Source organism: Trichoplax adhaerens, genomic scaffold, assembly GCF_000150275.1.
Source record: "Trichoplax adhaerens TRIADscaffold_5 genomic scaffold, whole genome shotgun sequence".
Taxonomy (NCBI): domain Eukaryota; kingdom Metazoa; phylum Placozoa; class Uniplacotomia; order Trichoplacea; family Trichoplacidae; genus Trichoplax; species Trichoplax adhaerens.
The window spans coordinates 505846-524358 of NW_002060947.1; the positions used below are offsets into that span (position 1 = coordinate 505846).

Here is an 18513-nt window from a genome sequence, read left to right on the forward strand (position 1 = left end):
GTTTAGCTGTCGAATACGTTTCTCTAGTCCGCTGCAATCGTTAGTATTACATGTTGCAGCTTTCCTTTTCCTGGTGCTAGACGTAGTGATGCTAGCCTAAAAGAAAAATATTTGTTCAGAACTGCTGGTAATGGCATTGATTTTACTAGCTAGAGTGGACACCAGCTTTAAAACTCGAAAGAAATACTGTATATACCTCAGAGTTAGTTACCGGTTTAACACCACAATGCCTTTTAGCGGGAGTCTCTATTAATTAAATAAATAAATGATATTCGTATCATACTAATATTTCATTATTAGATACAGGAAATAGATAGTTGGATAGATAGATTAAGTGTATCAATAAAATAGACAGGTTACTGTGGATATTTCTGTTAAGGTAAATGCTATAATAGCTGTTATATATTTATACGTTCGAAATTACAACACATATATTCATTTATTTATTCTAATATGCTTGTATTTATATTCTAAATGAAAATGTATTATTTTAAGCATTGTATGGCCTAATGTTGTGTATTATTAAGATGGTATAATTGTACATTGCATCTCTACCATTTCTCAATTTATCAATCCAAAAGATTTGTAAATATCCTCGTATTATCTGCACTATTTTGTTATGTACAGAAACAGGCATAAGTCGGTACGATAATTGAATCTTCTTACCTGTAGTCTTAATTTTATTATTACTATAACCGGCAGCATCTTCATCTTCTATGTGATAGATTAGATTACAACATTCAGTATAATTATTTATCAAACTATTTTCATATACATGACATGAGTTGTTAAAAAGAATGAACTATATGATCATGACAACCTCTTAAAAAGATATTAAACCGTATTCGAGTACATGTGCTGCAGAGACCTGCATGGGTCTTGAAGACCTGATATGCAGTAATCATTGCGTGTACGGTAGATTATAATAATGAATTTTTAAAATTTCAATCAAACAATTATCACAACTCATTCGCAAGAATCAGGTAATCTAATTAAAAGAACTGATTATATCTAGGAAAATGAATAACTGTTAATAGTTTACAAAATGTCTCACAGACCAGTTGTGACACTACAAGCACCCTAAATTATAGCATACCATTTTGCGAAAACCGTTTCGCTTTATCAAATATAGCAGCACCGGTAGTACCAGCTTCCGCCTGAAAAGTCTCGTAACTGCCCACAGGTGGCCCTTGTGGAACTACAAGTTTGCGGTAGAAAATATCATATTATCAAAAAAGAGACTAGTGGTAAAACTAGCGTCAAGCAGGTATCGAGCCCATTTCATTTTTGATTTAATAAAAGTTCAACTAGGATTGGATTTTCAACATTTATATTTGATAACCTATGATTGGTCGACGATCGAGATAGGATGCAAGCAAAACATGCTGATTATTGCTAAGTAGTAAAGCACAGTAAATCAGCCTAGATACTGTGGATATTATATACGTTTAATTTAATTTATGAGGCAAGATGTTATGATTCCTCTTCTTATCTTGTAAAAATAGGTATTGCTTACTCCTCTACCTTGACCATTGACTGATTACCGAATTTGAAAACTACGTTTTTGCAATACTATGAGTGTATGGCATTAACACATAGTATCAGCTAAGTGAGACATCCAAGGATTTTCTAAATCAACCCATTATTGGCTATCCGATGTAGAAGTGACTGTACTGTACACTGAGGTAATCCTTTTCTTGTTGATTTTCTAAATCAACAAATTACTGTCTATCCGAAGTCAATGTACATGGAGGTAAATCAACAAAATACTGTGCATCCGATCTAGTAATCAATGCACGTGGAGGTAATTCTTTAATCCATTACTAGTTAGACGATCGGCTATCCAAAAAAAATCGAACGTAAGCATGGTAACAACCCACTAGACTTGATCGCGATGTTAATCCATTACATAACATTGCCAATGATGCAACTTACCTTCTTCGATGAATCGTTTTGCTCGAGGGAACATTTCCTATTCTGCAACGTAATACTACAATTTGTTTCTATGCGTAAGATAGATTTCTTTCACCAGTGCAAGATGGCTATAACTTGTTTCTTCTTACCTCGTTGACAGATTTGTGATCACCAAGACGAATTGCAATCTATTTCAATCAACGAGATCGGACTAATATGATCCAACTGAGTGACAGAGGCAACGGATCCTAATAATGTGCTAAGGGAGGTTGGGCACGTAGTAGCGAATTCGAGACCAATATCGGTCCAAATATTGTTGTTTACTATTGGCTTTGGTAGGCGTTAAGTCAGGATTGCAATATTATTTGCGGTTGAAATTTGAAATTTTAATTTATTCGGTTATTTATTCGACGGTTTATGCCGGTGTGTGTACAGCTCAATGTACCGTGCATGTCTCGAGTCAACAGCAATCGACTAGAGTACAGGACTGTATTAGCAAATACAGTATCTCGAACCTCCTCCTCTACATACAATACATTTTGTTGCCTCTATGAAGCCACTTTATTTAATTCGATGAGATAGAAAAAACTTTGCACCTTGTGCATTGCCATGCAGTTAGACTGTATGTCTTTTCCTATTTTACTTGTGCAAGCACGCTCATCTTTCCAAGTTGAAACTTAGAAGGATTAGCCTGCACGCTACCAAATTGTCTAAGTATGACTTATCATTCTGAGTTTGGCCTACTCTACAACATCCAATTGTCCATCTATAAGCCACAGACCCACTAATTCTTAGCAAAATGGAAGAATTATAGCCCCCAAATCCCTAATTTGCTTCCAAAATGCGATAGGTAGCACCGCATTAAGTTGCAATGTTGACAAGTCTGATGAAAAATTGAGGAATCAATCGTCTCCTTCACTTGATTATATAGTATCCCATTCAGTAGATTGCACTGAACTATTTTAACTAGAGTCTCATCGAGTATCGGTGATACTATCGCCCGTTCCTACCGCTATAACCGCCAACCATTTCAATTTTCTGTTAGCCAATCAGCGTTCGAAAACGCAACGTCGCCAACTCAAATTCCAAAGGACGTCCGGTGTCCGGTGTCTGTAAAAATGGATGCGAAGGATATACTACTGTATTACACACTACTGCCGTATTCATACTAACCAGTAAAACGATCGCGGCGATAGGCTAGGGGACTTGTATGCTGGACAAAATCAGGACTAATTCTGACAGACGGACAGAACTACGCATAACGTCTCGATCCAGTCTTGAAAGAAAGGATATCATTACCAAGGAAACAGTTCGAATTTGAACGGATGCTATGAGATGACAAGAAGTGGCAATTTAGCCTACTCGTCAACGTCTATATGATAATGAACTCATAAGATCATCATTAACGTCAGTATTGGATAATTGTTGTAATTTTTAAAACATCAGTATATCATCTACAAGGAAAATAGAAGTAATTGGACCAGTAGACGTACGGTAGTTCCGGCTATTTCGTTTATTTATATTAGTATTGGATTGGCAAGGGGATCATTATAGCATGGACCGCAGTATGGCTTCTGACGCAGATCGACTATTTCTAGAAGATCAAGGTAAGTAAAACGATTCAATGTGGTGATAATTCAAACTAGGAAAGGATGCTTGTGATATCTCAGCGGAGGATATGGATTGAAGTAGACGATCGCATAAATTGATACTACTGTATGATCAACTATCAACAAGGCGTAATAACAATACAGGATAGCGGCTAAGTCATCCAACATCGATCAATCAACATGATACACTTGCGCTCGTCCATTATTATTATTGCTTATGTGATTGCTTACTATCCTACAATGATTGCATTTAGCCTTTTCTGATTGAAAACACGATATATTTCACGACTGCCATAGTCACCAGTTCAACGTCTCCACGTACAATTTCAACACTCGTATACTATAGTTATAGAGCTCTCACAGAATATTGACGTACGCGTATAGTCATAAAATGAACAACATGTTAGTCATATTGATACCCTATGCGAATGACCTAAATATTTCCAATGTATGATTATGATTAGTTATCGTTCATCTGTCTACATTATTGCATGATCAGTGTATCATTACATCATAGGAATAGAACTAAAAATGCAACAGTGCAATGTGTTGGCTATATTTCTATCCATTTTCATACAGTCGCTTACATGTACACTGCGGAAAGATGTTAAATGCACATTAACATATTTTAACCGACGAATACTAAACCTTAGTGGTAGTGTTTATAGTCTGAATAATTTAAATTGATCAAATATTGATATTCACGGATATGTCGTATAGTTATGTTTAATATTTCTCTCTCTAATGGATAAATTCAAATAGTTTGCAAAATTGCAATGAAGTAATTTTGTACCAATCTATTTAATTACAAAGAAATATAACAGTTGTTGTTATAGCGAAGACTATCACACTAAACGTTTTTATTTTGATCATATCAATATTGGCGTGCTCTAAATCTTTCCTAATATTTTGCACATTTTAAATTGCAGAAGACAAAAATTATTTGTATCATACTCTTTATAAGTAAAATTCTCGCGTTATGTGCTAATCGACTCACTTACTTATGACTGCAATATTTGCCATGTTGATATAGTGATAGACAAGACAGTAGTACATCTATAAAGATTCCAAGTTCAATTCCACTAATACATAATTACAGCTGATTATGAATTAAAGAAATTTTACATTACTTAAAGCCATCAAATTATAAGTTTTTAATATTCATCAATTATGTGACACCGATACTATAGTGCGACGCTTGAATACAGCTTTAGCCCGATATCGGGCTAAATATCCTCCACTAAGCGATGACGAACAACTTGCTCAGGTAAACTCCTATAATAACATGGAATAACAGAAAATTGCTGAATTTCGTTTATGTTTTATCAGCCTTGACTGCAAACACTAGCAATAATTAATCCATGTATTCATATTTTAGAAACTCGATCCAACATTATTGCAATTATCGACCGATCGAAGGTAAAATATAGATACATTATGGTAAATTACTGTAATATTGTAACAATCTGCATTCATTTTAAAATAATGATAATAGAAATTATGTACTAGCTGTGTTATGTTCATGTGATCTGCTTTTCAATGATTACACATAGTTTGATGACACCATTATTACAAGAATATGAAGACACAATCACCTTACTTAAGAGTGAAATTCAGTTTTATAAGGTAACTAGCGTAATTTTGTAGAATTATTAACATTATTTTTACGTTCATAAAAACTAATCATGATTATGTATGTATTTATTTTCATTAAATTTCTATGATTAGTCTCAAGTTGATTCATTTAAGGATAGAACCGGTGAGCTCGTTAGCGAAAACAAAAAGTAAGACATAGAATGATTTAGTTAGCAGCACTACTATATACTGTACTACAGAACATTTAAAGCGATCCATTATTTGTATAGATTGTATACTGAATTAAAGCAAATAACTCTCAATGCTGGAGAAATGAAGGCATCAACTTATAGTCCTCCTATATTGCCCGTGGATACCGCAAAAGGAGATTTACACGAACGATTTCAAGCATTATCACAAGTAACTAATAGAATAGTACTACAGAATTTAATATTTTAAAATCCAAATCTTTATCTATCTTATAAATTGATGATAGGAAAAGGATAGATACGTTGAACTATGGCAACTACAATCTCGAGATTTAAAATCTATTCGGCAACAGTTTGAGGTAAAAATGATAATAACTCCAATAAAATGACAGTATAAAGTATTAATATCTAATAAAACCACTTTTGGGATATGAAGTAGTACAATGTAATATTCCATTCTAATATATTTAATTAATCATATCGGGCAGGAACAATCACAAGAGCTGCAGAAAAAGGCTTTGGAATTAATTGCTACTCAGGTATGCACGTCTCATGCATTTGGATAGCTTTATCCTTATTCTAGTAGTAAAGGAGCAGTGGCATAGATCAACAACTTACTATTTTCTAATAGGAACAACTGGATGAAATAGTGCGTGGAATGGAAGAAACAAAACAGGAAAATCGGCGATTAAAATCTGTATGCTTTCGATCATCAATTATTAATTTGCTTTAAGGTAGCAATACTTGCTAGCTAGTGGAGCACTCTTATTAATTACAGCCAATATTTTTTTGCAGGAATATCAAAAGTCTAGTCACCATAATAAGTTACAAACTGAAGAACTGGAGACATTGCAAAACGAATTGAGGTAGGGTGAATTAAGTTAAAGAATTTTATCTATAGGATTCTTGCAATCTTACTATCTATGGATGTAATTACCTTAGGAAAGGCAAGGCGGAAATGCGAACTTTACAAGCCAATAAGCTAGAAATGAGAAGATTACTAGATAATGTATCAGATAGAATGAAAGAAAAGGTAATGTAACTGTGGAATGAGCAGTTAGTGTGATAGATTAAAATAATATTACACATACCAAACAATTGGCTAAAGTTCATCAATACTTGAAAGGAAAAACAAGTGGAAGGGGCATCGTATAGAGATAAAACAATGGAATCACAAATACAAGACATGCAAAGAAAATTAGTTGAAATGGATGCAAGGTAGCACAGAATTTTACTGTGAATACATAATATCTAATCATTACCTTAACAATAATCATAGAAGAATTATTCCAATAGATTTAAAACTTCAGTTGGAGAAGTTAAGCGTTTACAATTAGAACGCGGTGAATTAGAGGAAAGATTAGCACTCATACAAAAGAAAGGGTATGTAAACCAAGAAAGTTAAATTGTTAATGTAAAATTAATTTGATTGTTCCTTATTTTTAACAAATATAGAGTTCTATTCCAACTAAAATTCAAACTACTTCATTTATATTAGAGCTGATTATGAACAGCGAGAATACGAAGCAGTTAAGCGAGTTCGAGATAGCATTCAATTAGTCGAGAATGCAATGCTAGAAAGAGATCAGGTTTAACCTTCGATAAATTCATAATCATTTTATTTACATGACTTAATGCTTAGACATAACAAAAGTCTATCGATTCTTTATTTATCTATACTGTAGGCCCTTATTAATGAACAACAAAAAAATTTAGAAGCGATGCGCCTACAAGAAGAAATTTCTAAACTAATGAATCAAAATCAAGATAAAACGCGCGATGAAGTTGAAGCTACTCGGAAACATTATAACCGGACTATTAATAAATTGTCGGAAGATATACAGTCTGCAGAGTTTGTAAGCTGGAACAGTAAAGATCTCGAATATCTTTTATGTAGTAATGTTCCAAGTTGTAATAGTAATGACATATCTGTCTATACTAATATTTATAGGAATTGGATGAGAGAAAATTAGAAATTGAAAAACTCCAACGAGAGAAGAGATTGCTAGAACAAGAATTACTCAAGGTAAGCAACACTACCCATATTACTATCGTATATATCCATTTCATGTAATATGGTGGCATAGTTTACGGGAAAATTTACCTTATCTAGAATTAACGACGTATATCTTCTCAACATGATTTCTTTACCACCAATATTGTTTATAAAATTTCAGTTTTTTTCTGTTTGCCGTACTTGTATTGTAAGATACTGAAGCTTCAGCACTGCAAGCTGGCTCATATAGTTGCTAGAACTAAAATCTCACGCAACTTAGAAGTGTGATATTATGCTTGTAATAGCATTGTAATTAACCATCGGATTTGAAATAGGCAAACTCTGCCGAAACTAGGGAAGATGTCCGATCATATAATCAAATTGAACAATATCAATCCAGAGCCTGTATCGCTGAAAGAGCTAGAGATGAAGCTCTTCTTAAAGTAGATCAGCTTCAATCTGTTCTTCGGTCTATGGACAGCAGGTAGAGCACTTCCAATTATAATACTACATCTTATTATTTAATATTTCTAATAACCAACTGCAAATGGCAATAACAATGTGGCTCATGTTTTTGCATTTTATCTCTACAACGACAGTTATCGAGACGATAAAAATCATCTCCTCACTCAGAATGAGGAGTTAAAGCAACGTCTAAAACAACTACAGAATGAATGCGAAACTATTAGTGAAAATAGGCTAAAAATACTAAGTAAGCCTAAATCTATATAAGAAAGAAAGCTAGAACAATTATTATAAGTCAACATAGAATGAAATGAATGTCAAAACTGATAACATGGTTCGGCTTATGACCGTAGTAGACAAAATTACGATTTCATTTCTATTATGATTCTCATGGCAAATACTTGCTATGGTTCTTTAATTAACACTCTAGGCCAAGTCGATTCTTTACAACGTGAAGTTAGGATATCGGAACAGAAACAAATGACTGGTGAACAAAAATACTTAAAAGAAATATCAACTTTAGAAAATAAAATCCAGTTGAGGGAGCGTGAATTTCAAGCTCAATTAAAAAATAGCGAAAATGTTTCTTGGCAATCATCTCAAGAAATAAGAACTCTTTTACTTTCACAACAACGTGCTACGACAAAATGGCGAGAGGAATCAAAGGGTATGGCCTCAAAATATGAAGCCCATGTTAATCAATCACGGAACGAAGTACATAAATTAAAGCAGCAAAATGAAGAATTGATAACCAGCTCCAGATTAGCCAAGGATGCGATAGAAAAGGTGAAGCTAATGGAGCATAGCTGAAATAAATATTGTCATAATTTTTTCTACTAAACGTATATTACTATAACTTTACAGTATTTTATATGTCTTGCTTTCATCCTTACGTCCATTACTAGCTAGATAAATAGAAACAATTCTATACATAATATTAACTAAATTTTGGAATTAGAATTAAGCTTGTTCATATTTATATTAATTAGCTAACTAGAAAATTGAAAGACTCTCAGGCTAGTGAAAATCGTCTAAAACGATCCTTACAGGAAACTGAAGAGCAAATGAAGGAATCATCGCAAAAGGTAGAATTGAAATAACTTTCATATATAGCAGTGCATGTTTAGCTTTTTCGTGGACTGTAGCTCTCAGTAAAACTCTAAATAAGCTTTGAGTGCTTTATGTCCAATATTTTATATAACTTTTTTGAATTTTAGTAGCTGCGTCCCAAGTTATTGCATTGTTCGTAATAATTAATTTAGGTTCCTGTATAAAATATTAGCAGTGCTTGAAACTGTAATGATTTAAGTTTAAGAGCAGTGAACGAATTATTTCCCGGGCCTTGATTAGAGATTTCATTACTATAGAGTACCGTAACATTAAAAATTGATGATTAGAGTGCCATTAGGAATAATCACAGAGGCATCAGTGAAAAAAGAGTCTAGCCTAATCAATAATTTTTCATTCTTTTATAAACGACTAAAGTACTATAAATAGTATAAGGGCTGTAATTTTTGAATCTCCAAATTTTTCACTAGTAATCACAGGAAAGTAGTATTTCCCTCGTATTATTCTAAAGATGCATAGAATTGCCTTTTAATCATGACTAAGCGTTTATTGGAATGTCACAAAATTTTATGAGGACTCTATCCGATAATTATAGTATTGTAATAATAACCAATATTAGAAGACAGGAAAATGAATGAAATGTATGCTTAATCAATTTTGCCATCTCTAGCTTTCAAGTCTATTGTCCAGAGAGAGGCAAATACTAGACGAAAGGAAGCTACTCTTAAAAGAAATTGATAAACTTCGATTAGAATCTGGAAGATCGTTTAGGTATAGCACCTTAACTGGCTAAATTCGGTTGAATTGAAGAGCGCATTAAAAAATTTGATTGAATAGAATTTTTTCATTTTAAGCCAAACTAATCATTAAAAAACAGCTATAAATACTAAAATTAAGCTTAAGTGTAGGCAGATGATCGATCCATTCCATTAAAACTTTTTTCATCAACTGTTTTAGGGATCAATCAATTAGAAGATTTGGAGGCGAATCATCCAATCTTTTCAATACAACAGGTGGTAACATCCAATCTTCAGCTCCTTTACGAAATTACAGCGGAATGGCTAATCCTACTATACTTACTGATAAACCACTTAATTCTCAAACTAAGCCTTCTACAGTTAAGCCCCAAGTCGTTAAAAAAATTAAAAGTAGTCGAAGTAGGTGAGTGCAATCAGGCTTTCGCCTTCTGTAACAATTATAATAAGTATTCTAGTCAATCTTTATACCTTGCGAATAGTATTACAAACAGATCATCTACAATCCTCACCGATAAATATTTTCATTCATTACATTCGCAGTTCAAGGTCTCAGTTATTGGATGATGGCAGTTCTAGAGCGTCTTCTGAAGGCTATAATCGTATATCTGATTATTTATAACTAAAATATATGAACTATAATATATGAAAGCAAGCGTGTAATACATATTTTATAATTTATTTAGTATGTATTAATGTAATCATATTGATTTCCTATTTCTATAGTAGCTTTAGAGACTTTCTCCATTATGGCTTTTAATTTTATTTTAAAGGGTGATAAAATAAGTTTAAGCTTATCCCACTCTCAATCGTTAATATGTTTTATCGAACTTTCTTTCATTTAATTTAAATCATAAAAATTATTTTCTTAACCTGATACAGTCTCAATTAACTACTCCATTTTTAATTCAATCCTTGTAAGCAAAGAAATAAGCTAATGTAAAGAAATTTAGTTCTATTATCGACTGAATAATGTATTGATAATTATTAGATAGAGTTTAATGAAATAAAAGTGTGTATCTTTGATTTATTATTAAATAAGATTTAACTTGCTTTTATATATATACTAAAGAACTAGCGATATGTGTAGAGACTATTTTAAGAAGATGGCGATTCATATCCTTGATTGTATTGCTTAAAATAAAAGGAAAAATGAACTGATGTCTTTATTTCCGATAGACACCCTATAATAACTAAGTGCTATCACTATGAGGTAAGATAGAGGGGAATTTGTGTTGATTTAAAACGTTGTTTTTATTCCATTGATTCACAAATATTGGCCTTATCAAATTGAGATATGATCAACTCTTTTTATGCAATTAATTGATTAATAAAATGGTCATTGTGACTAAACCCTATCGTATGAAGTCAGCTAATGATCTTACACATTACCATATTAAAAAGTAATTACATAATATAGTGCAGCTCAGTTACGAGATAATATTGGTATGTATTATTTATGATTAACTGCGCAATAATACACCAGAAAACGGATAATCAGCTAATAGAATCAATTGTAGTATAGATTAAATAAACAGATAAATTGAATTCGCCCTTAATTCATCAAATATATTATAAAACCTATATCTCAAAAGCCATTGATCAGTCACTATATCGACTACAAACGCGAAAAAATTTAGACAACAAAAAGAATGGTTTACTATGATAATTAAATTCATTTTCGATATATGAAATCAGAAAAAATTGATCGATAAATTTTACTGAGTGATTGATTAGGCAGTTAAACTATATTGCAGAAGTTAATGGGCGAAAATAGTGGTACCTTAATGAAATTTATGATGATCGAAAATTAATGCTATCGTTTTAATCTTCGATTCTACGTGTGATCACTACTTAATATCCGAAGATATCAATCAATCTTCTCTCGCATACATCATCAATGAGTAATGGAGCCCAAATCAATTGGTTAACCCGATTAAACTGTAAGAGGACGAAGAAGACAATCATCATTAAGAGTAATTCTATTCCATAAATATAATGCTTAAAATAACTTATTAATGCTTATTGCACAAACTGCCGTAATTTAAGTAATAGCAAAATTCATGAAAGCCATAAGTAACCTAATAATTACCTTTTTGTCCCAGTGGTTGTTGTTGTGGTGGAGGTCGAGGAGCTCGATGTGTTTCTTTAGGAGGTTCTTGAACTGGGCCACTTCGGAATTGGCGATAAATCATATATACGAGTATTAAAGCAAGAATAACACCCATAACAAATAGAATAACGAACCAAGCCCGATTGAAAGGTGGCAAATTCTCTATACATTTAAAGTGAAAAGATTAATAGAGAAATGAATTGAGTTAAATGGGACTAAAATGTAATTTATATTATGGTTAAGGAATAGCTAATTTACCTTCGAATGACGACATTGCGGCTAATGCTTGAGGTGTTGGACTACTTTCCAGTGGGTTACGTCCGGTATTAAGAATACTAACCATTCGAACGTAATAATTCTTAGTTCCGTCGATACCATCTAGAGTAATTTGGCGAGCAGTTCCAGGTATATTAGCACCATACTTGTACCATACTGAATCATCTACAATACCAAATATTATTATATGTTATATAGATTTCAGAACATAAGATAAGATACAATTTTGCTATTTACATCAAAGATATTTTTGATAGTTTTATACTTACTTCGAGCTTCTCGCAAACGAACTTCAAATCGTATTGGATTTTTAACAACAAGCCAACTTATTTCGATGCGGCTATTCGATACAGCCTTGGCAAGGTAATTGTATGGAGCATAGTCTATTTAAGTTAATTAGAGAAAGTGATCTTTGATCAGCTTTGTGAATCTCAGATAAGTTTAAAATAATTTCATAGGATATTTTATAATGATGTGACAAAAAAAGATCACTTTATCTGTGTAAAGAATGTGTTACCGTAAGGTAAAGACTGCAAATGAGTGTAGTCTTGGATATTATCATTTCGAAATATTGGATAAATAGTAACGTTATAGATCGCAGTACTGGAGTAATAATTAAAATTATACTCAAATATATAAAGGTCATGCGTTAAATTACGATATGTCTAATATTCAAAATTACAGAAGAAATCACTCTTATGATTAATAATGAAATGAGCAGATTCTAAGTAGTGATAGTACCTAGAGATGAGTAATTAAATCTATAACTGCTCCATATCATCAGTAGAATTCTCGTATAATAGAAATTAAACAAGCAATACCATTGCATCAAAATAAATAAAAATGTATCGAACATGAATTTTACTATAGAGCTACTCTATTTGCTACTGTAGAAGGAATTTAGCAGGATTTAAAAAATAATCAATATATCGACATATTGCATAATATGACGTATGATTCTCAACATACCATCACCAGAGGCATATGCTTGTGCTCTTCGAGATGGACCAAATCCGGCGGCATTCTCCGCTGATACTGTAAATACATATGTACCTCTCGGAACACGACTTAGGCTGAAATGGTGAACGTTGCCAGGAAGCAAATATGATCCATAGTATTGATAAGCTCGACCAGTTAGAGTATAAGTGATATTTAAGCTATAGCCGATAATAATACCATTCGCACGCGCTGGACGTACCCAGTTAGCCGCTACAACATTTCCTGTTGATATTGCACCGGCAGCAAGTTGCATAACAGGATCAGGTTCTATGCAGAAGTAATTAGTGCATTCAAATTAGAGCTAAATATTAGACTATCATGTTAATGATATGAAAATTCAATTTCTGAATGAACTTACTGCTTGATCTAGTACGAACAACAATTCTAGCAGAGTAACTCCTTCCACTGCTACGACTTCTTCCGAAAGCTTCAATTTCATAAACAGTATATGGCATCAAGCCATAAAATACGTAAGTTAAAGTGTTGGGTCCCACAGTATAGTTAGTTGATCGGCCTGGAGCTCTGACATCCCATATCCTCAGCTAAAGTTTAAACAATCATAAGTCAGTTGATTCAAGAGTGAAATAGTCCCTATTCACCGCAGCTAGAACTCTCATAGAGAATGTGCATAATGTTGCCTTACTGTATAGCCACGTAGTGTTCCTTCAATAAAATTCTGGGGTATACCATCCCAACGAACAGCAATCGAATTTGCTTCAATTTCGGTAGTTCTAAAATTGACAGGTGGACTTCTAGGAGCTATGATTTACCAATTAAAATTCAATTATTATCACTTAATAAAGGTTCGTTTTTTCATATTAAATAGAATTAACTTACGAGCTTCTGATGTGAACCCACGTACTATGGTTGTTGTCCTCAGGCCAATACCTAAATTATTATAAGGTTGGATATAGATATCGTAATATCTTTCTCGAAGCAAGTTATTAATAAAGTAGGAGTTGACATTGGAGACATTTAAGTTGGTATAAAATCGGTCGCTGTCGAGTTTATAGTATAGCATGTATCCAATACCAGGAGCATTTTGTTCTTCACCAGGAAGAGCCTAGGAAAGAAGTTTAAGAAGAATTGTAACAGTTTACTGTTTCTCTATTTTATAAAAGAGCTGCACCACATAACACTCTTATTTTAGATTCAATTTAGAATAGACATACCATCCATGATACAAAGAGTCTATTGGGATAACGTCCAGAACCTTCAACTCTGAGACCTTTAGGAGCATTGTAAGGTACTAGAGCAAAAAATTTGCCAAGTGTTGTTTAATCGTTATAGCGAAACGTTAAAGATCAGCATTGTAAAGAAAGTTTATTCAATTATAGATGATACTGTAAATAATTCTGTGTTTGGACATACTGTAATCTAATTATCTAGAATCGTTCAGTACATGTCTAAGATTATGAATAATTTCTGTATTAATTTAGTTATCCAATATGAACTACATTTCATGAACTATTATGACTCATACATGATAGCAGCTGCCGAAGGGTATTTAAGCTCGGCAGATAGTTGAATAAAAGAGAGTTCTATAGTTGTTTAACGCAGAAGCAAAGCGTCTAAGTTCTTGTGAGATAGTTAAGGGATACTGAATCCCGCAGACTATAGTAAATTTCGAGATTTTTTTACGTTATCTTGTCACGAAACTGGTTTGTGACAGTTAGTTACTACAAATTACCGATGGTAAATTTTATCTACTCACTTACCTGCTGGTTCAGTAATATACGCTGCTGTCCATAAGCTTCTTTCACCAACTCCAACTGTATTGATGCCAGCGACTCGGAAAACATACTGTCCCCAAGGTGATAGCTTGACAGTAGCATTGTTGGCCATAGGATGGGTTACATTTTGCACACGTATAGTTTGATTATGATTGGATCTGTATTCGATACGATAGGCAAGAATTGGACTATTATGATCTTGGCCATGAGTGAATGTCCAATAGACATTGACGGATTCTTTCATTTTATTGAATAGTACAACATAGCGTGGCTTGCCAGGAACATCTGCAGATAATAATTACAGGTGGAAAGATTTATATATATATATATTATTAAGATTAGGATACCATTTTAAAAATAGATTGGTTTACAATCTCAAGTCATGATTCTTAGATCGATACGCAAAATTTCGTGATCATTAATTTTAAAATGTAACGTATAGAAACTAGAGAAAAATCGATGTTTACAACTTTATTGCAACCTAACCGTTAACAGTCAGTTGTGTTGTGGTAGAAATAGTTTGACCTCCGGCTAGTGCTGAGCATTGATAGGAGCCAGTATCCGGTAGTAATGCATTGGATATGATCAAAGTGTTATTTGTATTGACGTAAATACGAGAGCCGTTTAATACCCTTGCGCCACCTTTAGTCCACATGATATACGAGCCATTACGATTTGGAAAAGCATCAACCGAACAATTTAGTTCAATGCGTGATCCAGTACGATAGACGATGTATGGAGCTGAAGTCGTTGTAAAGTAGATTCCCTGAGCTGTTTCAATACATAAGAAGGAGTAATATTAGCAAGTAGATGATATGGTTATAAGTACATTTCCTACCTTAGTATTTACCTAAATACTACCATATACATGAACGATGACATTATAAGTAAAACAAATGTTCAACTTTTAAGATAATTTAAAGCAATTTTTCTAAAATAAGAAAATTGATGATTCGATCGGAATAATTCGATAGCCATATTATTGCGAAACGTAAATCATTATTGACATATAGTTTAAACTATTTTATGTCATGTGAGTGGAAGCGTAATTGGAAAATTCAATTCATTACAGTCCTATTTAATAAGTATAGATATTGAATGAAAGTTGGATTGTTATTTAATCCATTTGCTGGATCAATATTCGTCCAAAAGTGAATTATACCAATGAGAACGTTGTTAAGGAAAAGGTGAGCTTGCTTATGCTTCCTTATATCGTGCATACTAATATATTAAACTTGTACAGCAGTTTATAGTTGGATTACAAGCAATCATTTCTGGGATAAGGAAATGTGCTATGCTAGCGTATTCTTTGGACACCTAATAGGCTACCAAAGCTGATACTTTTTGCAGTATATGTCTGATTTCTAGGATCAAATACATTATTTCGTCAGGCAATATATGGAATAAGGTCATTTACAACACATGCAAATACGTGCTTCGTTTTGTGGCACCTATTAATCTACTTTCCTTGAACGGTAGTTGTAGTTAGTTTAAAAGCAATCATTTCAAGAAAACTAGTGCAAACTCCCGTCGCTTTGCTGACGGTTTACGATAATGTGCTCATTTAACAGATAGTATTACCATTTGATAGACCTGTCAGAGTAAGGCATGTATATCATTGAGTCAAGGAATAGATAGGGTAAGGCAATCAATAACGCTCTTATGACTGAAAATGATCATGAGTAATAATCATTCGATTAGTTATACTCTGCCTTGGCCCTGCCATAAAGTTCTAAACTAAGCAACTAACTCATATCCTATCAGTTCAAGAAATTGATTTTAATACAAATAAGAATTATTGACACTCTTGCAATACTATATCACATCTTGTGGTAGTCTAAGCATAACCCTAAAATGGGTAACACTGTCTAGCATTTGATTTGATTCTATACGTAGCTGGATTTTCTTACAGAACATTTTAACACTACTTGAAAGTAATGACTCCCACTTTAGATGCTTGCAACCATAGCAAAGCAAATATCACTTCCTGCATGATTAATTATCAACTCTAACGACTTAAAGAAGGTAAGTTTAAGCAACAAGAATTCTTCTTCGGTCAAATTATTTTGAAAAATTGTATTTAGCATACTCGATCATTATGTTTATTATTTATGGTTACGCTATGTAGGTAAACTTCAACGATACTAGCTACTAAAACAGACTTATTAAAACAATTATAGAGGGCTTAGTAAAAGAAAACTTAACTATCAATTCGGATAACCTTGATTATGATTTAAGTGCAAAATCTGTTCTAATGACCCTATTGAATTAGACAAGCTTTACTTTATAGTAGAAGAAATGATATGGACAGACATGATTGATTGTTGTATGAAAGTTCCAGGATTGCATTGCTTTTCATTAAATGGACCAACTAAAATGGCTGCTTAAGTGGAAAGTAACATTAAAAGTATGACTAGTAGAATATGCGATCGAATAGAAATGAAATAAATGGCCATTACATCCTTAAAATGATCATCAACCTATAAGTCATAACTTCCTAGGCATTAAGTTAGCTCTATCGAGTTTCATTATCTCAACAGTAGAGCTAGGAAAGAACAATTTAAAAGACTAGCTAGGAATAAAAAGGAATCAAAAAATCGGTCGGAAATCATGAAAAGTTATTTTAAATTAAAGCTATAATCTACAAAATACAAATCATCGAGGACATTGGAATTGATCAATTACATTTTGCTAACATTCGATGCTACAAAAAATTTGAAATCTTACCAGAATGACTGCAAAGAATTAGGGCGATTAAATAGAATAGGTATTGCCGTTTCATGTTGTATAATTTTGTTGTTCGGTCCTAGTCACTCAAGCTTTTCCTGTGATAAGCAGAAGAGAATAGATGAGAAAAAATGGAATTTTTTTATTCTATCGTCGATTTACTAGAATACATAACTCGATTGCGATAATGCTCAATACTATCAGCATGATGATGGCAAATTAACATTTCAATGCCAAAGTTAGAATACATGCATTTTATGCTATGGAATAAAAGGTTAATCATTCAATATTTCAAGTTACATTTAGCAAAATAGCTACGTAAGCAGAGGTGTTCTTAGTACGATATGAAAATGGCTAAAGCAAAATATCAATATTGATTTTATTGACATAGGAAAACAATATCCTCTTTCTCAGTAGAATGTTCTGGTTGCATAACCTGATGTTAAATCAAATTTGTAATACCCCTAGAGAGCATCAGATGCTATTAGCTGGCCCTTTTATTGGATAGCTGAGCAACCGTTTCTAACTGGTTAGTACCGTTAGATCTACCTAAGACCGATAGAATGGATTGAAAAATGGCAGTTTCTCGTTCTACCGAGACTAACAAATAGTCCCTTCCTCCTTTTCGACTGGAACTATAAAAAAGAAAAATCGGTGCTCGTTGTCGACATCTCAGAAAATCGCAGACTATAGTGGCATCGCAAGATCTACCTAGGGACGATGGGGTGCGATGGAAATGGCAATTTCTGTTCTAGCCAAAATTAGTATACACCAAATTTCGATTGAAATCATGTGAAAGAAAAATCGCCGCTCGTTATTGACCTTTCAGTAGACTGTACGCTATAGCAACGCCGAAAGATCGATCTAAGGACGATAGTGTACAATAGAAATGATCTTATACTTAAGTCTCCATGGGTGAAATAACGAAAACGTTGATTGGCATCGATCATGCACAGTTGGTAAGAAGAAAAGGACGATTTAGTGCAGTAAAAATTGTATCAGGGGCAATTTAAATTAAGTGCTATGGTCGATAAATAAATATCTTTCATCAGCATCAAGGATAGGTGGCAAGA

At 33.1% G+C, this 18513-nt stretch overlaps 2 protein-coding genes across 2 annotated transcripts; one reads left to right on the forward strand and one right to left on the reverse strand.

Moving 5' to 3' along the window:
- Positions 1–3481: 3481 nt before the first annotated feature.
- TRIADDRAFT_56156 (uncharacterized protein) lies at positions 3482–10214 on the forward strand (the record flags this gene model as incomplete). Its single annotated transcript, XM_002112245.1, has 21 exons — positions 3482–3521; positions 4715–4791; positions 4903–4943; positions 5078–5150; positions 5253–5308; positions 5390–5519; positions 5596–5667; positions 5797–5847; positions 6104–6174; positions 6251–6341; positions 6588–6691; positions 6807–6897; positions 6994–7164; positions 7260–7334; positions 7640–7788; positions 7904–8016; positions 8200–8555; positions 8759–8854; positions 9508–9608; positions 9795–9998; positions 10136–10214. 21 exons carry the CDS (start codon positions 3482–3484, stop codon positions 10212–10214), a joined length of 2241 nt encoding a protein of 746 aa, XP_002112281.1.
- Positions 10215–11446: 1232 nt separating this feature from the next.
- On the reverse strand, positions 11447–17495 carry TRIADDRAFT_56157 (uncharacterized protein; the record flags this gene model as incomplete). The annotated part of the gene is made up of 12 exons (XM_002112697.1): positions 11447–11574; positions 11685–11867; positions 11964–12146; positions 12251–12364; positions 12951–13247; positions 13339–13522; positions 13624–13739; positions 13818–14043; positions 14153–14229; positions 14699–14998; positions 15200–15484; positions 17441–17495. 12 exons carry the CDS (start codon positions 17493–17495, stop codon positions 11447–11449), a joined length of 2148 nt encoding a protein of 715 aa, XP_002112733.1.
- Between the last annotated feature and the right edge of the window lie 1018 nt (positions 17496–18513).